This window comes from Panthera pardus, unplaced genomic scaffold (assembly GCF_024362965.1).
Source record: "Panthera pardus isolate Hobbes unplaced genomic scaffold, ASM2436296v1 HiC_scaffold_15, whole genome shotgun sequence".
In the NCBI taxonomy this organism is placed as follows: Eukaryota; Metazoa; Chordata; class Mammalia; order Carnivora; family Felidae; genus Panthera; species Panthera pardus.
In genome coordinates this window covers 11146121-11170668 of record NW_026526710.1, presented here as the reverse complement: position 1 = coordinate 11170668, position 24548 = coordinate 11146121, and the positions used below count along the sequence as shown (strand labels likewise).

Here is a 24548-nt window from a genome sequence, read left to right as displayed (position 1 = left end):
TCAGCAATGTGCTCATTTGCTGCTTCTGACCTACGGTTGCCTGGTGACCTACCCAAGCTTATTAAAGTTGCGTGTAAATTAAGTACATTCCTGTTTGTGAGCTTCTAAGAGATTCTCATCTTAGTTAACACTTTAATGTATGAGTTTTATGGCACCTTCAGAAGTCTTCCTGGAAACTTTTCTCAACAGGATTATGGTTAGAAAAGGCTGCCATGTGACAAGGTACCAGCTGTACATGCCTTCCCAGCCATAGCATCTGAGCCTTCTGCTATGTAATTGCTGAATACTGCCCTTTTCCCATTTGATGGGGTAAAGCGTTGGACATGTTTGGGTGAAGTTCATGAACTACTCAGGACCTTTGCAGGATGATTTTACTGTTCAGCCACCCTGAAGTTCTTCTGTTCAGGGTGAATGATACTTATAAGAAGTTTAGTCGCTTTTGATGTGCAAGCTGATGGTGGGAAGTTGTCTACTCTTCAAGAAATCATTAGTTCTCAATTTTTTAATTTTCTAAGTCTAAGGAGGAGCTATTGGGTAGTGATAATCATTCTCGCCTCTCCTCTTGTTAGGGAAACAGATAACCAGGTGAGTTAACCAAAGGTGGGGAAAGGTATTTTCTGCCGGGCTGGGAGTTGAGGACTTTCTCAAAGCTGTCTAGTGCTGGTTGGAGATGGTCAGCATGGCTCAGCCCGTGGGGCCCTGAGGCCTCTCTGAAGCTTTCCTCAATCCTGCCTCTGTGTACTTGCACCCTGAGACTCGCTGATGGAGTATCTACTGTGCCTGCTCGTTCTAGTCACAAACCTCTAGTACAGCCGTCCGTGATGAAGGGCTCAGCTCAGGTCAGACGGGCTGTGTTCTAGCCATGGCTCTGCCACTTTCAGTCTCTGTGACCTGGTTCAAATTACTTAACTTGTCTGAACCAGTTTCCTTGCTTTGAGTATGGAGATGGCAGTATTGCCTTCCTCACAGGGTTAGTGCGAGGAGTAAATGAGAACGTGTGTGGACAGTCCTTAACACCATGCCTGGCTCTGGTAAGCACCCAGTGTATGTTAGCTCTCAGCCACAACCTGTTTCTGGCCCTAGTCATTCTTTCCTTTGGTCACTGAAATTGCCCCAAGTCCAGGGGATCAATACAGTGTTTAGGGTCCTGTGGGGACAAGGTCCCTGCCCCTCCTGCATTCATTTCAGTACCTGAAGTATGAAGTGCTGTGCCAGCCTTTGGCTGTTGGTGTCTCCCGCTGGAGTTGGCCTTACACTGTGGCTTACATTCCCCCAGTCATACCCTCTCCCTTTCATCTGCACGCTTCAATCTAGCATGCAGAACCGGCCACAGATTGGTTTTCCATTACTGACCCCTGTTGCTACAACCAAAGTTTCTCTTTCACTCGGCTGGCCTGTATATAGTTTTTTAGTGGCAAGTTTTTATTTAAATTCCAGTTAACATACAGTGTAATGCTAGTTTCAGATGTAGAATTTCGTGATTCATCACTTATATACAGTACCCGGTGCTCATCACTACAAGTGCCCTTCTTACTCTCCATCACCCATTTACCCATCCTCACCCACCTCCCCTCTGGTAATCCTCAGTTTGTTCTCTGTAGTTAAGAGTCTGTTTTATGGTTTACCTCTCTTTTTTCTCCTCTATGTTCATCTGTTTCGTTTCTTAAATTCCACATAATGAGTGAAATCATATGATATTTATCTTTCTCTGACTCATGTTTATCTTTTTTTTTTTTTTTTTAAGTTTATTTTGAGAGAGAAAGAGCATGCACATGTGCATGAGCAGGGGAGGGGCAGAGAGAGAAAGAGAGTCCCAAGTAGCCCACTGGGCTTGATCACATAAACCGTGGGATCATGACCTAAGCTGAAATCAACAGTCAGAAGCTTAACTGACTGAGCCACCCAGGCACCCCAACATTCCTTTATCTTAAAGTGACCTCAGTAATACAAGTATCTTGCAGGGATTAAATGAGTTACTGTGTGTCAGTGCTTGGAGCAGGGCCTAGCACCTTGTGAGTGCTGATTAAGTCCTGGGTGTTACTACTTCTCTTCTTCCTCATCATGTGTCCTGATGGGCTTCATGCATTCTTGCCCCTGCACTTTTGCTCATGTTAACACCACTCAGCATGTACATCCCTTTCTTTCCATTTTTGCGTAGCCTATGAATCTATTAGGCCAAGCTTGTGTATCCTTAGAAACTTGGAAGCCACTCTAGTTAGAACTGCTCTGCCTTTTTCAGATCCCTCAGAATACTTTAATTTTTGTCCTATTTTTATTTGTTTATTTACTTAAGTTTTTAAAGTTTATTTACTTATTTTGAGAGAGAGAGTGCACGCGTGCACTTAGGGTGGGATGGGGCAGAGAGAGAGGGGGAGAATCCCAAGCAGGCTCCATGCTGACAGCAACAAGCCTGATGCGGGGCTTGGACTCACGAACCGCAAGATCATGATCTGAGCCAAAGTCGGACACTTAACTGACTGAGCCACCCAGGTGCCCCAAACTTTGTCCTATTTTTAAAAACTATTTATTAGAAACTATATAAAGAAGAGTTCATGTATCATAAGCGAACAGCCTGCCGAATATTCACAAACTTGACTACCTGTGTAACCAGCACCTAGGTCAAGAAGCAGAATAGTCCCAGTGCCCCAGAAGTGTCACTTGCCAGCATGTTAGATTTTGAGGCCACCAACATCGTCTTAGTTTCATTCCTTTAACACATGTCCGCTGGACAGCCTTTCTATACCAGGTGTTTTTCTGGAGTACGATTTTGCTGTTGTTTCCTCCAGGGAATTCTATCTCCAACTTATGGGAAGTGTCCAGTGAGTAGAGATTATGTCTGGCAGAATGCCTGGCTCAAGCAGGGGCTCATGAAGTAGTTTCTACTGATTAATTTGTGTGTGATCTTTGGTTTCAGATCTGCCAGAGGGAGCAGTGAAAGGGCTCTGCAAATTATTCTGCCTGACTCTACACCGGTACAGGTGAGTCCCTACTGAAGACCCTGTGCCTCCAGCCCTTTGTGCAGAGAGGTGGTACAGGACAGCGGTTAGAGGCTGGGCTTTGGAGAGGTGTCACCTTAGCCTCTCTGTGCCTCCGTTTTCTTCATCTGCAGAATGGGGATTGTGCTGTTGTTTACCACATAGGTGGTAATTAGTAAGTGTAAAGCTCCTGGGACAGTGCCTGCCACGTCATGAGTCTGTACGCCATAAACAGTCATGCGTGTAAAAGCACTTGGCCTGGTTTGAGGTCCGTAGTAAGTGGTCCATAAATGTTGGTGTTGCCCTTACAGCTCTGATGGCTCATTTGCTCTTGTTAGCTGCTTCCAGAATTCCAGGAGGAGGTGGATTTCTCTGGTTATTTCCTAATCCCATCATCTGTGATCCACTGGAATATATAGTACAATCCAATTTTCCTGAGAAAGACCAGCGCTTGGCCTAAGCTGCCCTGCCCTTGCGCCCAGTGTTCACCTTTCCACTTCATTCGTTCCTCTAGAGATGCAGCCTCCCGCAGGGCCCTGCAGACTGCCATCCAGCAGTTGGCTGAGGCACAGCCAGAAGCCACTGCTAAGAACCTTCTGCACTCTCTGCAGTCTTCAGGCATTGGCTCCAAAGCTGGTGTCCCCAGGTAAAGAGATAAAATGTGTGGCCTACCAGGGCTTGGCGGGGTCCTATTCGGGAGAAGCTGGTGCAGATGACCTGTGTGGAGCAGGTGTGAGCATGTCTGTCTTTCCTCTCTGAAAGTCTGGTGCCAGCAGTCTGCCTGCTGTGTGGAGGGAGGAGCCAGGATGTCAGGCTCAGTGGACAAACGGCTTTCCTGAGGAAGAGGGTTGGGAAACCAGTGGAAGCAAGGCCATTTTGAAGGGAAACCAAATGCCCACTGGACACTGTTTGAATAGGGGAAAGCATCTTTTTTGTTTTTATGGTTGTTGAGTGCTAAGAGGTGGGAGTTTGGCTGCTGAGTTCTGCATTCCTTGTCCTGAGTTGTTACAGATGATTTATGAGGAAACAGTTTCAAGTTCTCTCCAGGTGTAGGTCAAGGGAGGGTCCTATATGCCAGGCAGGGCCTTGCGGTCAGCATTTGTCCCCAAGGTGGAAGCTCCTGCTCTGCACTCATCCTTCGCCTCCCTGCCCCCTGCAGTAAGAGTAGCGGCTCTGCTGCCTTGCTGGCCCTGTCCTGGACCTGCCTACTGGTGCGCATTGCCTTTCCTTCGAGAGCCAAGCGTCAAGGAGACATCTGGAACAAACTGGTAGGTTCCATGGGTCTTTGCAGTAGTGGCAGTCAGCTCTCTGCGCAGAGTTGGGACATGTTGAAGCACCTTCTCTGGCCAAGTGCTCTTCTTGGTGCTGGTGACCAAGCATTCTGAATTGTCACGAATGTGTGATGCTAGTGGATGGACGTGAGTACAACATAATAACATCCGTCTGTCCATCACATGTGTTTGAGCTTCTCTGTCAGGCATGGTGCTAGGCTCTGGGAATACACTGATGGGCAATTCCTGCCTTCAGGGCATACGTGGAGGACATGACAGGCCAGAGCAGGGAAGACAGTGAGAAAGCAAGTAAATTAGAAAATGCAGTAATGTAAATTATTATTATTTTTTTTTTCTGGCTAATCATTCCTTTCCCTGTGTTTGGATTTCAGTGTCGAACTGGCTAATGGAACAGAATTCTTGCCATGTGTTTTGATCTTTTAATTCTCTCCACCTGTTCTGTGCCTGCTTCTTCCACCTTCTCTGCCTTGCCTTTCAACATGTCTGCTAACCAGAGGTGGCCCAATAGGCCAGATTGGGAGGTTCTTTTGAACATCTAGATATGCTTAATGGAGGGCAAGAGGAATGGTCTTATGGTTCATTGAAAAGGAGCCCTAGGGCCGTCTGGGTGGCTCAGTTGGTTAAGCATCTAACTCTTAATTTCAGTTCAGGTCATGATCTCATGGTTTGTGGGTTCAAGCCCTGTGTTGGGCTCTGTGTGCTGACAGCGTGGAGCCTGCTTGTGATTCTCTTTCTCCCTCTCTCTGCCCCTCCCTTGCTTATGCTGCTCGCCCACTTGTGCTGTCTCTCTGTCTCAAAATAGATAAACTTTAAAAAAAAACAAAAGGAACCCGAGGTATGGTTCTGATTCTCAGCCATGACATTTGGCCATATATGTAACCTCTGAATCTGTTTCCCATTTCTGCAAAATGGGGAAAAGTGCCACCTACCCCATCCACCTCCATGAGTTGTCGTGAAGAGGGGCTCAAGACGAGGTGTGAAAGGGCTGTGGAACGTTACAGAGGGCTGTGCAGGTAAATGAGAGGCATTGGAAAACTGTAGCACCTCTCCCTGAAGCAGCTTTTTAATAAGACACATTGATGAGCTCGTCCCTGGGAGCTTACCCAGCAATCCTCTGGGGATGACTATGGAGTGGCCATCAGTGACTGCCTGAAGGGTAAGAACACTGAAACCTGATACGTAATGGATAGTGGAATTGGACCCCCTTCAGAGTGTGGGTTTCATTGCTACCAAAATCATCTTTTTAAGATGCTTTACCAGGGGCTCCCTCCTTGGCTTATCTCCAGTGATTTCTTATTATCCCAGGTAGGTAAGTATATTTGTGTGTTAACGAGTGGCAGGGGTCAACTCTGGAGTGTTGTCTTTGTGGGACAGAATGCATCAGGAGCATGAGACCGTGTTTATTTTTCCCGTGTCTCGAATCTGGGTTTTTCCTTTACTCGTTGCCGATGTCAACCATACACATAGATCGTAGTTCATTCAGTTTCTCTAGGAGCTGCAGTAAGAGCTGGGAACAGGAAAGAGGACCTTGCCCTCATGGAGCTTACACTCTTGTGGAGGAGGTAGATGCCACACAGGTCTGCTAAGAAATGGTAAGACGAAGGTCACACAGCAGTAGGAAGAAGGAAAGAGTGTGGTGCAGGGTGACAGTGGGAGGAGGCTTCAAAGGAGGCATCATATGAGCAGAGACCTGAAGGATATGAAGGAACAAATCATGCCCAGATCAGGGGTTAGAATATTCTCAGGAGAGGAACAGCAATATAGTTCTGAATGTGGTGTCAGCAAGCTTAAAAAGCTATTCTAATTAAAAAAAAAAAAAAAATTCAAAATGGGACAGACATAGAAGGCTACACCAGTTTCCCTCCCTAGCCACCTGGGTCCATCTATTACTAATTCCTTATGTGTGTAGATACATTCTCCGTATATACTGCTGAACAGGGTTTCTTACATAGTAGCATACTGAACATACTTTTTTCTTTCACCTTGTTTTTTTCTCTAAGCAGATTTAGAATTTGTTCCAGCATAGCATATAAAGAGGTTTTTTTGTTTTTCTGTTTATTTATTATTTTCTAAAAATGTTTATTTATTTATTTTGGAGAGAGAGCATAAGCTGGGGAGGGGCAGAGAGAGAGGGAGACAAAGAATCCAAAGCAAACTCCAAGCTCTGGGCTGTCAGCACAGATCCTCACACGGGGCTCGAACTCACCAACCACGAGATCATAACCTGAGCTGAAGTCGGATGCTTAACCGACTGAGCCACCCCGGTGCCCCTCTCTTTCTTTTTTTCTTTTTTCTTTTTCTTTTTATTTTTTTTTAACATTTTTATTTATTTTTGAGACAGAGAGAGACAGAGCATGAACGGGGGGAGGGCCAGAGAGAGAGGGAGACACAGAATCGGAAGCAGGCTCCAGGCTCTGAGCTGTCAGCACAGAGCCTGAGGCGGGGCTCGAACTCACGGACCGTGAGATCATGACCCGAGCGAAGTCGGACGCTCAACCGACTGAGCCACCCAGGCGCCCCTCTTTCTTTTTTTAAATGTTTATTTATTTACTTTGAGAGAGAGCACACGTGTGTGCATAAGTGGGGGAGGGGCAGAGAGAGAGAGAGAGAAAGAATCCCAAGCAGGCTCCATGCTGACAGCATGGAGCCCGATGTGGGGCTTGAACCCACGAATCATGATATAACCTGAGCTGAAATCAAGAGTCTGACGCTCAACTGACTGAGCCACTCAGTTGCCCCAAGAATTTATCATTCTTTATGACTGTTTACTGATCCTCTGTGTGGAGGTATGGCAGTATATATAACTAATCCTCTGTTGGTGGCCATTTTTGTTGTTTACTGTTTTTTTTATAGTAAGAGACAGTAAACAACAAAAATGACCATTAGTAGGCCTTTGAAGAACCTCATGCACCTGTTGGTTTGTGCGTGTGCAAATGGAGTACAGCCGACTTCTTAAGCACATGCTTTTTGTTAGGGTAGTAATTCAGACTGCTCACCAGTGATGGGTGTTTGTGGCACATAAAGTCTCTGAGGTTTTTTAGTTGAGCACCTATTATGTGTTTCACTCTGGGTTGGACAGTGAGCTCCACAGTCTGGGATCATCCTGTCGGTCTTCACTTCCATATCCAAAGTGCCCAGCATCGTGCCTGCCCTTTAGTCAGTATTCAGTAAGTATTTGTGGAATTAATGAAGGAAAAGTCAAGGCAGATATGAAACAGGATGCTTATCCTTTTCCTGCATGAGACTTACCTCACTGGAATTATATATTCTTGTGTGTTTATTTTGTAGTATCTTTTTCTCTCTCTGGACTCTAAAGTGCATGAAAATAGGGACCATGTCTGTCTCTTTTCTCTGTGTGTTTTCATTGTCTGACTCCTAGGTGCTCAACACTTATTAATGGCGTGTTCGAGTGAACAGATGTAATTCTGGGACAGGGCCATTTGGGGGGGTGGGGGAGGAAAGAGGCTCTCGCTGGAGTTGAGCGGGCCCGATGAAGGTCTTGGGCAGGCGGTGAGGGTCAGGGGGCCTCCACTCACGTTTCATGTCCTGACTCGAACCTGTCCCGGCCCTGACAGGTCGAGGTGCAGTGCCTGCTCCTGTTGGAGGTGCTGGGTGGCTCCCACAGGCACGCCGTCGATGGTGCTGTGAAGAAGCTCAGCAAGCTGTGGAAAGAGGTGATGGGAGGCATAGTGGGTGGTGCACACTGCTTCTGTGCCACCCTCCACCATGTGGCACACCTGCTTTATACTTTCCTCTTCAGAACCCCGGGCTGGTGGAGCAGTACTTGTCAGCCATTCTCAGCCTGGAACCCAACCAGAACTATGCAGGCATGCTGGGGCTGCTGGTGCAGTTTTGCACAAGCCACAAGGAGATGGATGTGGTCAACCGGCACAAGGCAGGTGGACTCACTGGAAGTGAGGAGGGGGATCTTATCTGGTCCTTGTGGCCCCAGCCCCTGGCCTTCTCTGAAGCCTGTTGGTTTTCTCCTATGAGACTCTGTCCTTTCTCCCTGGTATATGAAGTTTGAGGAGCTCGCAAAGTTTTCCCTCCAGCTCTGGCTTGGGGTGAATCCTGGCATAGTTATTGGGATGATAATTTGCCTGTTCATGTAATGATTTAGTCTCCCACAGCTGAGCAGTTGCTATGTGCCAAGCACTGAGCCAGTTGTTGGGGTTGCAGCAGGGATCCAGGGAGGTGTGATCCCTGCTTCTGGGGAACTGAGTGTGAGGAGTCTGCCATCAGACAGACAGGCCGTCTGATTGTATCTGTGATAAGAGCTACAAAGGAAAGGGCCAGGAAGCAGTAATACTCTATGTTGGGGCACCTGACAGGGCATGGGTCACGGGTACAGCTCTATTGAAGAAACTTAAAGGGTGAATAGGTGTTAGCAAGGTCAGGAGGTGAGGAGGGGTATTTTGGGCAGAGAAAGCCAGGCAGAGGAAGTGAGTGGGGTTGGAGAGGTGTGAGTGGTAGCCGCAGGTCAGCAGGCAGCCTGGGAGCCAGGCCAAGGACTTTGGACTGGATCCTAGCAGCTCTGGAAAGCTGTGGAAGGTTTTAAAATGATGAATGGTATGATCAATGAGCCCTCCGTATGTGATGCTGAAATTTAGGCACTGATTTGTATTTTATTTGTTCATGTATGCATGTATGTATTTTATTTTTTATGGATTTGTAGTTTTTAGAGGCACTCCCACAAAAGGGATCTTTAAGGCCAGTGATGAGATACTCAGAATATTGGTCTGACCAGTCTTTGTACTCTGTAGAGTGCCCTATTGGATTTTTATATGAAGAACATCCTGATGAGCAAAGTAAAGCCTCAGAAGTATCTATTGGTGAGTGAGAAGTAGACCTTACCTGGACAAGCTAAATCCCATTTAAATTCTTATTCAGAGCTGTCCTGTATTCTTGGTCTGTTCCCATGAAGTCTGGGTGCCTGACTCTCTTTGTAGGATAACTGTGCCCCTCTGCTCCGATACATGTCTCACTCGGAATTTAAGGATCTGATACTGCCCACCATACAGAAGTCCTTACTGAGAAGTCCAGAGAATGTTATTGAAAGTAGGTCGCTGCCAGACAGGATGGTGGGAGGGAGCTGGGTTGCCTGATGAGCTGCATCTCTGGTGCCTGGCCGCAGAAGTGGTGGGGATGGGGTGAAGGATGTATTCACTGTTTACCTCATTGGGACCTTGGGAGAGAGATCAGGGACCCTTTTGAGAATATGTGGAAAGTCCTGGGCCCTCTTGCTAAAAGGACGTACAAAAGTATATTGGCCTGGAATACTGCAAACAATTTTAGAGGTCCAAGAACCTTCTGGAAACCATTCAGGTGAAGAACCTCTGCTCTAGACAGTTTGAACTTGTTGTGGAGGTGGCACTTGAAACTATAGGGGCAAAGGTGTGACCACTCACATGACTTTATGGAGATGAAGAATGGTTGCTTTGGTGCGGCGCATTGGCTGGGGACTAGGGCAGAAGTAGACATTTATACCTAATATAGACATGGTGTGTATTTTCTGTCCTCCTTAGCTATCTCCAGTCTGCTGGCGTCAGTGACTCTTGATCTCAGCCAGTATGCCCTGGACATCGTGAAAGGACTGGCTAGTGAGTATCCTGACCCCTCTCCAGCCCCTGGGATGGCACCTGGGGTTTTGGATGTATTTTCCCAATTATTTTAGGAAAAAGGGCAGGGACAGCTCAGTCTAGAAATAAATCACATTTGGGACGCCTGGCTGGCTCAGAGTGTGCAGCTCCTAATGTCAGGGTTGTGAGTTTGATACCCATGTTGGGTGTAGAAATTACTTTAAAATCTTAAGAAAGAAAGAAATTACATTTGCAAAATTTCTTTCTTGATACTCTTTTAATGTTTGTTTATTTGAGAGAGGGAGAGGGAGAGAGAGAGAGAAAGAATGTGAGCAGGGGAGGGGCAGAGAGAGAGGGAGGCAGAGAATCCGAAGCAGGCTCCAGGCTCCAAGCTGTCAGCACAGAGCCCAATGTTGGGCTTGAACTCACAAACCGTGAGATCGTGATCTGAGCCAAAGTTGGACACTTAACCCACTGAGCTACCCAGGTGCCCCGAGCTTCTTTATAACGAGAACACCGAGCTCATGGATGGAAGAATTAGGAACATGGAAAGACAAAGATGAAAGCTTGGATCCTCAGCTCTCAGCACTTTCTGAGCTGCAGCTCTCTGTGTCCAGGTCAGCTCAAGTCCAACAGTCCCCGCCTGATGGATGAGGCTGTGCTGGCACTGCGGAACCTGGCTCGCCAGTGCAGTGACTCTTCTGCGACAGAAGCCCTGACCAGGCACCTGTTTGCTATCCTTGGTGGTGAGTAAGCCTTCCTGGCCATGAGAATGGCTGACCTGTGGGGCCGGAACCTGCCTGGGACTTGGGGCTCTGAGTGTGCTTATGTCAAGGCCGTGTGGCCAGGAGAAGGCTCTCAGTAGAATGAGACATGGGAAGTGAACATAAGCATGCACAGGGCAGTGTAGATGGGGGCGATCTCTTTTTTTTTTTTTTTTTTTTTTTTTTTTTAAGCGTAGACATTATCGTATGCATAAAGGGAAACACTAGAGGGAAATACCCCAGAATGTTCATAACGTCTTTGGGTATTGGGCATGTGGGTGAGTTTTAAATGCTTTCCTTTATATTTTTTGTTTCTCAAATTTTCTGTAAGAGCAAAACTACTGTTCTAATCAGGAAAAAGTCTAGGAAATGTTATAAACCCAGCTTCACAATAGAAAGTCTATTTCTGGAATCAGAAGCTGTCTCTTGGTGTCACACACATGACCACATTAGTCACCCCCATGGGAAACGTGGCAGACGTGGAGTTTGAATCTTTGCTGTCTCTCCTCTCAGGCTCGGAGGGAAAACTGACCATTGTAGCCCAGAAGATCAGCGTCCTCTCAGGTATAGTAAGGCGGGTCTGTCATTGGATCTTGACTCCTCTGATAATCCTGGACATCGCAGCCTGGCTTCCAGGACTCTGCTGCCTGCCTGTGTGGCAGGTGGGACTTGTTTGGGTCTAGCGAGAGGGAGGCCTGGCTTCCCTAAAAGGCAGGTCATCTGGAGGGGGGATTGAGGGAAAGGCACTAATGGCCAGGGGAGAGGCATGGCCGCTAGGGAAGTGGGCAGCAGCAGGAAGACTCCTGTGTTTGTGGTTTTGTGCTGAGCAGGAAATCCCCTGCCTTACAGGGATCGGGAGTGTCAGTCATCACGTGGTGTCTGGGCCTTCTAGTCAAGTCCTGAATGGGACTGTGGCTGAGCTGTTCATTCCGTTCCTCCAGCAAGAAGGTAACTGTGCAGCATGGTAAGGATGCAGTCTGGATCCCCTCTTGACTCCGGTTTCACAGCCAGAGCTGCCTGCCATGAACCCCTTCTGAAGGCAGACCTCCCCTGAAGCATCACGGCTTCCTCCCCCTCGTACCCTTGCTTGCTTTCGGGTGCTGGTGGCAGCGATTGGACATGGGCCTGAGATGCTGAACTGACTGGATTTCTGCTTCTTGCCCTAGTTCATGAAGGCACCTTGGTGCACGCTGTCTCTGTCCTGGCTCTCTGGTGTAACCGGTTCACCACGGAAGTGCCCAAGAAGCTCACCGAATGGTTCAAGAAAGCCTTCAGCCTTAAAACCTCCACCTCTGCAGTGCGGCATGCCTACCTGCAGTGCATGCTGGCCTGCTTCCGAGGTGAGATGCCTCCCCTGCAGGGGTGACCGAGTCTTCTGGGCATTGTCACCGTCCCCAGCTTTCTCATTCAGTCCAGCTTACTTTGCACCACTTCTTTGAGCCTCTGGGAGCCTCGGGCTTAATCATCCACAAAGCCTGGATCAGTGCCCAGTCTTCACAGCAGACTTTGACTTCTCTCCCATATCACACCTTCAAGTTACAAAGCTTCATTCAGAGAGGACCCAGGACTAGAACCTGTCACTATATTATCTGAAATCATGGGCAAGGGATTGTGAGTTGGCTGATTGAAAAAGTCCAACTTCATGGATACTTTACGTTGGACTTACTGGAAAGCAAGCACTGCCCTTTCTTCAGGGCTGACAAACCTGTCATTTGGGCATGGGCATCTACCTCTTTCCCAGGCAAAGCTGGGGGAAACTTTCCAATCTGCATAGGATCTGTGATCTCCTTGATTTCCAAGGTAGAAATCTCTAGTGTTAATTTCTACCTCTTGTATAGGCTATACTTCTTTTAAATTTTTTTCTTTTTAATTTTTATAGAGAGAGGACATGAGCTGGGGAGGGGGGCAGAGGGAGAGAGAGAGAGAATTTTAAGCAGGCTTCCCACTCAGTGCAGAGCCTGACACAGGGCTCACTCCCATGACCCTGGGATCATGATCTGAGCCAAAATCGGGAGTGGGATGCTCAACCTACTAAGTCACCCAGGCACCCCAGGCTAGTATTTGTTTTTTTAAAAAGCTTACGCTTGTGATGAGCTGTGTTTAAAGAAATGTCTAGGAGACTCCACAGAAGGGTGTCCCTTGTCTACAGGGCCTGTACTCTCTATGTCAGTTTACAGTTTTGCTGCATTGACCAATCTTGATTTAGATTGAGTTCTAGATAGCAGAGACTTGGTTTAAACTAGTCTCTTCAGCTTGAGCTGTTTCTACTTGCCACTTTTAAAGTACACATAATATAAAAGAAGCCATTAAAATAAACATTTTTTTAGATTTAAATGCATGACCTCATCCAAATGAAATATGTGTTTTATTGTAGAATGTTCTTATATAACGCTTTAATAGTTAAGAAAACATCGGTTTAGCTGTACTTTTTAACAATTCTACTTAAAAAATTTTTTTTTTTAATTTTAATGAAGTGGGTTTAGTTAATAGGTCAATAGGTTGGTTCTGGTTTTGGAATTTGGGTCGTGAGCTTGTCTGGTGTAGGGGAAGAGCCCCAGAAAGAAATTGCTAGGTTTGCGATAGGCCCTGGCTCTCCTCCGACCAGCTATGTGCCCTTGGGCAACTTACTTAACCTGTCTCCGTCTCTTTCCTTACCCATCAAACGGATAACTGAACTATTGGATTTGCAATGATCCTTCTAGCTCTAACATTGTGGTTGTTGGGTTTACTTCTAGTTCCCCTACTTCACAGCATTTAACAGGGTAACTGAAGGGCTTTAGCATTTCAGACCTCAGTGGATAATTCCTTTCTTGAGTAATCTTGTCACCCCTGACAAGGAGTTTTGTAAAGTGCTGGTCCTCTCTCCACAGGTGACACACTATTACAGGCCCTGGACTTACTGCCTTTGCTCATCCAGACAGTGGAGAAGGCAGCCTCCCAGAGCACTCAGGTTCCCACAGTCACTGAAGGGGTGGCTGCAGCCTTGCTGCTCTCGAAGCTTTCGGTGGCTGACTCGCAGGCTGGTAAGGGTCTAAGCTTGTCCAGGATGGTAGCAGATGACGCCTCATTCAGAGTCCTTGGGAGGAGTGTCTTGATGTTTAGGATTTCACAGGATCAGCTTGGTCACCACCACACTGGGCAGCCACAGGGATGCCTCAGGGTCACACTAGGGATGTGTGCAGGGATGAATCTTAGGGTCACACCAGGAGATGGGAATACGGCCAGTGACTCTTGTCACTGTCCTCCTTTGCACTTTTGCTCAAGTGCTCTGGGACAGGGTTTGTATATAATGTCCAGACTGACCTGGGTTTAGTATAGTGGGACTTTTTTAGAGTGTACCTTGAAAAGCTTCCCCCTAGCCAGTCTTCTTCTACTGAAGATACTGAATATGCCTTGGAAAAGATTCCAAATTGGCACAACCAAAAGAGCTTTCTCTTTCTTTTTGTGGCTTCCTGGTATTCCATGCTTGCTTTAGTGCATGTCCTACTCTGGCTGCAGACATATGTGAACTTATTCCTGTGGTTAGAAATGGAGTTCAGCTCTTCTATACCATTGGGTGCCGTCTGTGTAAATTCCAGAACTCTGCGCTGCCTTGGCAGGAAGGCAGAGATGAACATGACCGCGATTCCACAAATTTTAAGCTGCTTTACTCTAGTGAGAGGAGATGCAAAAGTATGTCCGTTGTTTGAGGTAAAATGTGGCAGTAAAGCAGTTTTGAAGAAGGGATTCCTTTTGGTTTAGGTGCTGGCTGTCAGGAAAGGCTTCACAAAGGAGCCTTTGGACTAGGGTTCTGAAGGAAGGATTTCACCAGCTGGAAGGGTGTGAGTTCAGATCAGCCTCAGCCAGGGAGAGCACGATGTGTGAACAAGTGTTTCAGCTTGGCAGCTGGAGTAGGTGGGACTTCAGGTGGGATATGTTTGCCTGGGCCTCTGTAGGCAGCAGATGGTTTTCATGTAGGCATTGACACCAGAAGGACTGGTTAGTTCTCAGAATGGGGAGGAGGTGGGCAGTGAGGCTAGGGGTGACCCATCCATGCTGGGGGAGCATTGCTGCCTGCTGCAAAGCAGGGTCTGTCCACGTAGCTGGCCCCAGCAGCTTCAGGATGGAGGGGACCAACCCTGGCAGATGGAGTGAGCTATGTCATGGAGTGACCTTTTGTTTCTTGCAGAGGCCAAACTGAGTGGTTTCTGGCAGCTGATTGTAGATGAGAAGAAACAGATTTTCACTTCTGAGAAATTCCTGCTCATGGCTTCAGAGGATGGTGAGTGACTTAGTTGGACTTTCTTGAACTTGAGGTTGGGCCCGAGTCTCTCTGGCGGGTCTTCAGAGAGGACCCTTCCCTGACTGCCTGTTGCCTCGACCAGTCAGCTAAGCAAAAACTGGACCAGAGTGCTGTGGTCAGCAGCTGGGCCGTCAGCCGCCGTGGGAATGAATGCACCCCTGTGGGGCTTGGAAGGCTGGGGAATGGGGGAGTTTGTGGAGACAGAGTGCTAATGGTTGTGAGGCTGCAGTATTAGGTTTAATTATAGCTGATTGGGTAATTGGTGCTGTCTCGGAGGTTTTCTTGTGTTATTACAAGGCAGCTGAGAAACTATGGTGGAGTGTGGCTGGCTGCACTCCCCCACCAGGAGACACAAAACTACTGGTTTCTCTCCCGGCAGAGAAGGAACAGTTGATCTTTAAATGTAGGTTTAAAATTCTGGGTTGCCTTAGGGGTGTCTGCTGCTAATCAGTGATTTGAAAAGTCTTTTGATTCACAAATCACAACATCCAATTATAAACGAGCTGAAACTGTTAGTCACTTCCTGATTTAAAAAAAAAATTAGTTCTTGTATAGGAAATACACTCACATAATTCAAAAATAAAAGATCCAAGAGGGCCTACGTTGAAAATCATACCCCTGCTTTGATCTCTGGCCACCCAGTGTCCCTGGCCATGGAGAACCAGTTATATTAGCTTCTGTGTATCCTTGATATTTTACACTTTATACCAGCAAATGTCTTTTTGTGTTAGTTCTTCACTTTTTTTACACAAATGGTAGCCTGCCTGCCATACACATTGTGCTATGTAGACTTGGCAATCATTCTACTTCAGTATGTGAGTGTCCTCACCCTCTTTTTTAGAACTGCATAGTAATTTTTAATTAGAATGAAGCGTTATATTTTTAATCAGTCCAAAATACTTGTGTACATTGTCAGCAAAAAAGGAACTTCAGATCCAGTGATAATCACATTTACGTTTTGGTGTTCATTTTCCAGGCCTTTTCAGTTCCTTCTGGATGCGTTCTGTATTTTAAAAACACTTCTGCTGTTTGTCTCCCCTCCTAGCCCTGTGTACTGTGCTGCATCTGACAGAGAGACTTTTCCTTGATCACCCGCATAGACTCACAGGCAACAAAGTTCAGTACGTGAGGCCTGTTTACCTTCCCCTCGGGCCACATGGGGCAGACCGCGGCAGGAGCCTGAGAAACAGCGTGTGTGCAGGGTGGGAGGGCTGGCTGCGGAGAGCCCACATCCACCCTCCCCAGGGTGCTACGTCCTTGTGCTTGCAGGCAGTACCATCGGGCTCTGGTGGCCGTGCTCCTGAGTCGTACCTGGCGTGTGCGCAGGCAGGCCCAGCACACGGTCCGGAAGCTGCTGTCCTCTCTCGGGGGCTTTAAGCTGGCATTTGGACTCCTGGAGGAGCTGAAGGCTGTCCTCAGTTCTCACAAGGTGAGGGCAGCTGGGGTCCAGAACCTGGGGCTCACTGACCCACTTAGCCCACCCCAGTTATGCCATGGGAGTTTGCTGGTCTCTTCCTGTGCTGTTCTCACTGAGACACTTGTGTGATGCCAGAATCTTCTGCCCTACCCTTGAAGCTCTGGTAACACCTTATTTCATATAATTTCTTTGTCTTTTCAGAGATGCTTTTCTTGTCAGAATTGTGACCTGTAGTTGAATCTTTTTATCACTGAGTAATGGAATAACACTTTCTTTTTAAAGCACTTTATAATTTTTAGAGCATTTGCAACCCATTCTCTCTTTTGCTTTTTTCACACTGCTGTTACAAGGCAGGTAGGCTATGGGGCGCTTAGGTGGCTCGGTCAGTTAACATCCAACTCTTGATCTCGGCTCAGGTCATGATCCCATGGCTGTGGGATCAGGCCCCACCTTGGGCTCTGCACTGAGCATGGAGCCTACTTAAGATTTTCTCTCCCTTTGCCCCCTTCCCCTGCTCATGCATTCTCCCCCTCTCTCTCCCTTACTCTCAAAAAAAAAAAAAAAAAAAAAAAAGGCAGGCTAAATATCTTTATTTTATATGAATTGTCCAGGGTTCCAGCAGCTGAAATGACTTGCCCAGCGTCCCCCACCACTGGGTGACAGAAGTGAGAGTAGACCCCAAAGACCAGGTCCCTTTTCAGTGCTCTTTGTACTCCGTGTCCCTCCCTCCCTAATCCCGCTTGAGGGATGTGGGCCAGTGACAGACTTGTGGTCTCTCTGGCTGGGTCTCCTGGACCAATTTCTGTGGCCACCTTTCTCCCCATGGGCTTTTTAGGTGCAGGGTCAGTTGTGCTTCCTCCTTCCAGGCACATCTCACAGCCTGCAAGTCCCATGCAGGGAGCTGGGCATATCTCTACTCCAGCAGGAACCCCAGAGAACACCATGTGTGAAAGGCAGCCGTGCCCCTGGCATCTTTGTCTCTTGTGTGCCAGGCCTGCACAGGGTGCTGAGTAGTGGGGGCTGATGAGTTGTTTCCTTGCAGGTGCTACCTTTAGAGGCTCTGGTGACTGATGCTGGGGAGGTGACTGAGGCAGGCAAGGCCTATGTACCTCCGAGGGTCCTGCAGGAGGCTCTTTGTGTCATCTCTGGGGTGCCAGGACTAGAGGGTGACATTACCAACACTGAACAGCTGGCCCAGGAGATGCTGATCATCTCTCATCACCCATCCTTAGGTCTGTGCCTGGGGCGAGTGTGGGAGGGGCAGGGACTCCACTGGGCAGGATGAGGGTAGGCTGGGCAGAAGGCCTCAAATTGCTCCCCCTTCCCTTCAGTGGCAGTGCAGTCTGGACTCTGGCCAGCGCTCCTTGCCAGGATGAAGATTGACCTCGAAGCCTTCATTACCAGGCACTTGGATCAGATCATCCCTAGGATCACCATGCAGAGTCCCCTGAACCAGGTGATTGGCATATGGACTAGTTCTGGCCTCACGTCAGAGTGTCAGAGGGAGGATTCAACGAAAGAGGTGCAGGTGTGGTGAAACGTGGCCTTGGACCCTTGGGTTGCAAGTGACAGAAAATGCAAACATGGTTTAAGCACAAGAGGGAGCTTCCTGCCTCTTCTCACTGCTGAGTCACAGGATATGACTGGCTCTGCACGATGCTGGCTATGGGGACTCAGATGTTATCTTCAGGACACTGTAGGTGGTGTCTCTCTTACTCTCTGCCATCTCTCTGTCTCTTCCATCTGTGTCTCATCTCTGCTCTCCATGATGGGGGCTTCATTCCCCAACAGTCTCTTCCTCCCTGGTAGCAGGGCAGCTGACACACTCCCAGGCTTATAGCTTGTCCCTATCAGCCCAAGTGAGAAAAGCTTGTGTTTTCCAATCATTTAAACTGGCATGGGGTCTCACTGCCCTTGTTGACCTGATTTGGGGCCTGTGCTTGTTTCTGAGCCTGTCCTTTTGGGCTGTGTCATATGCCCACCTCTGGAAAAGGTGGGGGCAGCTTCACTTGCACCACAGAGATTGAGAGTAGAGAAGTGTGTCACCCAGTCAGGGTGCTGGTACCAGACCAAGCGGGAAATGCTTCCTGGGAAGGCAGGCACACACTCCTACTGTTTACGCCGGCGGGGGGGGGGGGGGGGGGGGCAATGCTCAGAAAGAGCAGGCCGTGGCAAGAAGAAGAAGAGCTGGTAGCCAGGGTGTTTAGGCATGGCAGGACCCCTGTCCAGTGCCGGTCTTGGTGCATCCTGACCCTGTCTGTGTTTGACAGTCTTCCATGAATGCCATGGGCTCCCTCTCCGTCCTGTCCCCGGACCGGGTCCTTCCACAGCTCATCAGCACCATCACTGCCTCCGTGCAGAACCCTGCATTGCGCCAGGTGACACGGGAGGAGTTTGCCATTATGCAGACTCCTGCCGGCGAGCTGTATGACAAGTCTATCATCCAGAGGTGAGCCCCCACTCATGGGCTCAGTTGCCCCAAGCCTTAGTTTTCTTACCTATAAGAGAGAGAGGCCTCCGTTACAGGGTTGTTGCAAGGAATCAATTAAACCACTTTTCCATTCGTTGGACAAGTACTGCTCTGTTCCAGGCACATGCTTAGGCTTGGGATACAAGAGCATTTCAAGTCTCTGGTACTTTCCTGGTGCATACAACTTCAAAGCTAGCTGGGGTTTCACTACTGGTGGGAGGCTGGAGGACCTGGTGGCTGTTTTGAAGCTGGCTGATCACCTGCTTTGATGTTTCAGTGCCCAGCAGGACAGCATAAAGAAGGCCAACATGAAGCGAGAGAACAAAGCTTATTCCTTTAAGGAGCAGATCATTGAGCTGGAGCTCAAGGAGGTGAGTACATGGAAGCATTACACGTGAGGTGGCTGCTGAGCTTTGTGGCCTCAGGCTGGTGACTTTCCCTGCTTTGTGTATACCGTTCCTTGGGGTCATCCTGATGCCCATGGCACACTCTTCTGACCCCTCCACCAGTCCGGGGTCCCCCTACCACCCTTTTTACTTAACCCTTTCTTTAGCTTTTTCTACCCCTCAACTCAAGGAAGACAAATTTCTCTCTCTGCTGAGGGCCAGTTCCTACCTTCCTCCCACCAAATGGTGTGACTTGATTCCATGCCTGTTACCCCACCTCCTAGAGGCTGGTACCCGTCTTTCCTCCTGAGAGAATGCATAGGGCCTGGCCCTATGTAGCTTTTGGGGAATTGTGTATTCGGCTTATTAACCGAGCCGATTCTGACAGCAGAGCAGGTCCCTTTACCAGACTGGGGCCTTTACCACACCTTGTCTCCCTTGTCCCCCTCTCAGGCAACCACCCTGCCCACCCAGTCCAGAGTAGACCCCACCCCTCTTCCCGCTTACTGTGCAGCATATTTCATTTCTTCATTTATAACCTTCATCCCGCTGTCAAGTCACCCTGTTCATGTTCATTGCTTGTCTTCGCCCACTAGATTGTGAGCTCCGTGAGGGCAGAGACTTGGCCTTCTTCCCCGCAGTATCCCCAGCATCTAGAGCAGTGCCTGGCGCAATGGAGGTGCTCAATAAATGCTTGTTGAATGAATGAGTGATTTCTTGGCCTTTTTTAGGCTCCAACTTATACTAGGGGAGAGCATCTGTGGGAGGGAGGCTAAGGTTTAGAATCTGAAGCTGCATGGGTAGGATACCCTTCCCAGCTCACTGAGGGAGTTTTCGTTTTTCTAACATATTAAAGGCTCTTCTTGCCTTTGTCAATAGAGAATGCAATAAGAAATTACTTCTCTACTGCTGTCTCCATCCTTTGGAAACCAGGTGGCTGTGGACTTTGTGGGAGGTGGGGGAGGCCACGTGGCAGGTTTGGGGGCCCAAGTCACAGACTTTGGGCTGGTATGGTGCTGATTGTGGGACAGATCTCACTCCCTACTCTGTGGTAGGGAGGGAGGTCTGTTCCCTGGAGACGGAATTGGTTTGCTCGTTGCCTTTAGGAGATAAAGAAGAAGAAAGGTATAAAAGAGGAGGTGCAGCTGACCAGTAAGCAGAAGGAGATGCTGCAGGCCCAGCTGGACAAGGAGGCGCAGGTCCGGAGGCGGCTGCAGGAGGTGAGTGGCTGCTGCTACCATAGGCTAGACCTGCCCCTTGCTGTCCGGAGCAGGCCCTGCTGACCTGCCTCCTCGGCCAACTCTGTTTGCAGCTGGACGGTGAGCTGGAGGCAGCGCTGGGCCTGCTGGACACCATCCTCGCCAAGAACCCATCTGGCCTGACCCAGTATATCCCTGTTTTGGTCGACTCTTTCCTGCCCTTGCTGAAATCTCCCCTGGCTGCTCCGAGGATCAAGAACCCTTTCCTGTCCTTGGCTGCCTGCGTCATGCCCCCTAGGCTCAAGGCTTTGGGTTAGTTCTTGTTTGCTGGCTGTGGGTGGGGCCCACGGCAGCTCGGGAGGGGGTGGGAGATGCCCCTGAGCGCCTGTGGGGAGGCACATGGTGGTCTAGGCTACCGACTTCTGTTTCCATAGGGAAGCAGCCTTGGAACCCCAAGCTGTATATCCTTGGGATCGACATGGAGCTCCCTCCTCTGTCCTCCCTCCTGTTTTATGTCTGTTGGTCCCTTCACTCTGAGTACAGACTTCTAAACACTAATCAGTGTGGTCTTTCTGTAATAATTTTAAAACTAATCAGTCAGAAATTCAGTGGCAATGGGGTTGGTTTGGTGCCACGTGGCTGGTCAGTGCAGCTCAGAGCTCCTGAGCAGCCACGTGTCCGTGATGAGAGGTCTCTGTGACCCTTAGCTTTTTGTTAGCTATGGAGATACAAAGACCAGGTAGTGGCTGGGTGTTATGGTGGCCTCACTCTCGTGGGTTAATGGCCTTAAGCAGACTTTCTAGCTTAAAGGGTATATTCCTACGGGTGTGAGGCTAGAATCTGGGAACGGTTCTGAGTGGAAAAGTTAGTTGGTGCTTATGGAGCCTGCCAAAACTGTTAATGGCTGGCTGGGCTTATTACATGGAAGGTGGGAGCTCCAAATGGGTAGAGCTTTACCCTTTCTGAACAACTCTGGGCTCACACTTTTAACTTCTTAGTGTTGGAAGGACAGCTCCTGCTGGCCTACATGCCCCCCCCCCCACCCAGTGCTAACATGAAATGAGAAATTAGGTTTGGCACCGCAGAACTAGGATTAAGGGATAACGTGCCTCTACCTGGGGGCCCTGGTTTGTGCCCAGGCCGGATTCTGTGTCTTTGTATCGGTCATTCCCTTTGGGTCCCTTCTGTTGGACATAGGCACTTTGGTGAGCCATGTGACTTTACGCCTGCTGAAGCCAGAGTGTGCCCTGGATAAGTCATGGTGCCAGGAAGAGCTGTCGGTGGCCGTGAAGAGGGCGGTGACCCTGCTGCATAGCCACACCATCACCAGCAGGGTGGGCAAGGGTGAGCCAGGTGAGGAACAGGGCAGGTAAGGGCAGCGGGCACGAGGTGGTATATGCCGGTGCAGCAAGTTCGTGAGCCTCAATGTCCCCCAGGGCTTCCTGCAGCTGTGGCCTTGGGCGAGTCACTTTCCTTCTTGGCCTTCATTTCCTCCTCTGAAAAATGGGGGGTTGGACCAGATGGAGAATTTCTGAGTCCTGGTATTCTGTGAGCTACTGTGACCCCTCCCCGCCTTGGGAACCTACTTCTTGTCACTGGAATCTACCTGTGTGTTTTACCTTTCTCATCCTGGAACTGGGCAGTGTTTGGGGTAGGAGCATGATGGGCTGCAGAACCAGGCTACCAGCTTTCATCCCTGTCATCATATCCTGTGCTTCTGGGCATCAGAAGGAGCCTCCAGCCTCCTTCACCCCTCCGCCTGCTCACCTGGAGAATGGAAACTGAGGCGGCAGCTTGGCAGATGCCTGCAAGAGTGTCTGTTGCTTACTCTCACAGATGCTGCGCCCCTGTCTGCGCCAGCCTTCTCCTTGGTCTTCCCGTTTCTAAAGATGGTGCTGACTGAGATGCCCCACCACAGTGAGGAGGAGGAAGAGCGCATGGCCCAGATTCTTCAGATCCTCACCGTCCATGCCCAACTGAGGGCCTCACCTAACAATCCCCCAGGGCGCGTGGATGAGGTTGGCAGGGGAGCTCAGCTCTACCCTTGGCTTGAGGCGGGTCAGGGAGGCAGGGGCTCTCCACACTTGGCTGGCCTATCACGGGTTCTGGTGGGGTAGTAGAGTGTGTGCATATATCTACCACAGCAGCCATTGGTGAGGAGAACCCAAATGTTCTCTTTAGTGCAGCACTGACAGCCTCAAAGAAGCTTACGGGTCTCTTGAGAGTTTCTGACTTGGAGAAGTTGAAGGATTTTTTATTAATTTATTGTGTGGTTTTTTTTTTTTGTTTTTTTTTTTTTGTAATGTTTATTTACTTTGAGAACGTGCGAGCAGGCAAGCAGCAGAGGTAGAGGAAGAGAGAAAGAATCCCATGCAGGCTCCATGCCATCAGCAGAGAGCCCGATGCAGGGCTCAAACCCACAAACTGCAAGATCATGATCCAAGCCGAAATCAAGAGTCAGATGCTTAATCGACAGAGCCACCTAGGCACCCCTGTTTTGTTAGTTTTTTTTCTAACTCAGAAGATAATTTTGATCACGCTGCCTTTGACTTCCTTGTGATTTTGAGATTAGACCTCATTCATTGAAGGGTTTCCTTTTTAACATATGTTCTGAAAATGTGCCAAAGTAACGTATGTATGTGTTTAAAAATTCCAAGAACGTAAAAAAAAAAAAAATCCAAGAACATAGAAGCCAAAAAAATATATATATATGTGTATATATATACACACACACACACACATATATATATACATACTGCCCCACACAGGCAAAAATTGATTGTCCTGCTTTCATATGACCATATGCTCCAGTCTTCTTTAATGCCAGCGGCTTTACAGGCTGTGTAGGGTTCTGTGCTGCAGGTGCGCCAATGTTTCAATGAACTCTTCCTGTTGATAGATATTTTCCATATTTTGAGCAGCACTGCAGTATGCCGCCTTGTATATGTATGACCCTTGTACAGCCACATAAGCATTTCCATAGGACACATTCTTGGGCATGGAGTTGCCAGATTATGTGGTGTGCTCTGAGCTAGACCCTCACCAAGAGTTCTGTCTCTGTACCTAACACAACTTCAGGTGGTAATTCACCTTGCCAACGGTGGGTAAAAGAATAGTATCCCATTTCATCCTGCATTTCCTTACTACTTGTAAAGTGAAATATCCCTGTGTTTGTGGGCCATCTGTACTTCATGTACTGTGAATTTAAAGTATGTTTCAGAATGTACTTGTTTTGAGTCCCTGAGGATGGTGGCCGACTGGGGTTGGCTCCCATGGAGTTAGTGGTAAAGCTGACAGTGTTTCTACAGTGGAGTTGGCCGTATGACCCAGAATGTTCCCCTGAGGGTGAGAGGATGCTACCTGCCGTTTGTGTTCCTAGGTGTGGTTGCAGAGCCTTATCCTGACTTCCCTACGTTTCTCTCCTAGAATGGCCCGGAGCTGCTGCCTCGTGTGGCCATGTTGCGCCTTCTGACTTGGGTGATCGGGACAGGCTCTCCCCGCCTGCAGGTGATCTGCTTTTCAGTTGGCTATTGCTGCAACTCATTTTGTGACTCTGAGCTCAGTTCCCAGTGCTTGGGGTTGAATCCTGGTTCTCTTTCTTATCCCTCACTTTTGGACTCAAGCTAAAAGGCTATTTTAAAGTGCCAGCCTGAATATTCTCAACTAGTTATGGCCAGCCTGAATATTCTGGATGGGCTGTGCCATTAGCCTGGCCTAGAGCAAGGGGCTTGGACCCACGAGGGCTTTGGGGTGGGTGTCTTCAGTTCATATCCCTCTGTGGGCCCCTCAGCCCATCACCTGGCCTCCTGCCTGATCCCATAGAAGTAAGTAATTTGCTGGACTGAGCCCAGCGCATCAATGTTTTCCTTAGGTTCTGGCTTCAGACACCCTGACTACCCTGTGTGCCAGCAGCAGTGGCGAGGATGGCTGTGCCTTTGCAGAGCAGGAGGAAGTGGATGTGCTGCTCTGTGCCTTACAGTCTCCTTGTGCCAGTGTGCGGGACACCGCGCTCCGGGTGCGTGCCCACTCCCTTCTGGGGTTGCTGGGGTATTCCTTGTCTCTCAGTGCAAGTATTTGGGTTGCATGAGGGACATTCTTTCAAATGATGGGAAATGCCTCACATCTGCACCAGGGTGTCCTGGAGGCAAAGAAAAGAGGTCATTGGGTGGGTCAGGGTCATTGTA

At 48.7% G+C, this 24548-nt stretch overlaps 1 protein-coding gene across 1 annotated transcript in view; it reads left to right on the top strand.

The window, feature by feature from the left end:
- GCN1 (GCN1 activator of EIF2AK4) overlaps positions 1-24548 on the top strand; it is a 57450-nt gene that overhangs the window by 5985 nt on the left and 26917 nt on the right. The window contains exons 3-28 of the mRNA XM_019467288.2: positions 2915-2978; positions 3490-3621; positions 4135-4243; positions 7843-7941; positions 8028-8162; positions 9031-9099; positions 9217-9325; positions 9793-9867; positions 10464-10592; positions 11124-11174; positions 11460-11558; positions 11777-11950; positions 13481-13633; positions 14779-14871; positions 15938-16013; positions 16162-16321; positions 17352-17541; positions 17641-17765; positions 18580-18758; positions 19057-19150; positions 20272-20385; positions 20478-20676; positions 21562-21717; positions 22201-22382; positions 23791-23871; positions 24236-24379. Of these exons, the coding sequence (XP_019322833.2) occupies positions 2915-2978; positions 3490-3621; positions 4135-4243; positions 7843-7941; positions 8028-8162; positions 9031-9099; positions 9217-9325; positions 9793-9867; positions 10464-10592; positions 11124-11174; positions 11460-11558; positions 11777-11950; positions 13481-13633; positions 14779-14871; positions 15938-16013; positions 16162-16321; positions 17352-17541; positions 17641-17765; positions 18580-18758; positions 19057-19150; positions 20272-20385; positions 20478-20676; positions 21562-21717; positions 22201-22382; positions 23791-23871; positions 24236-24379 (3191 nt within the window). The remainder of the gene's footprint in view (positions 1-2914; positions 2979-3489; positions 3622-4134; positions 4244-7842; positions 7942-8027; positions 8163-9030; positions 9100-9216; positions 9326-9792; positions 9868-10463; positions 10593-11123; positions 11175-11459; positions 11559-11776; positions 11951-13480; positions 13634-14778; positions 14872-15937; positions 16014-16161; positions 16322-17351; positions 17542-17640; positions 17766-18579; positions 18759-19056; positions 19151-20271; positions 20386-20477; positions 20677-21561; positions 21718-22200; positions 22383-23790; positions 23872-24235; positions 24380-24548) is intronic.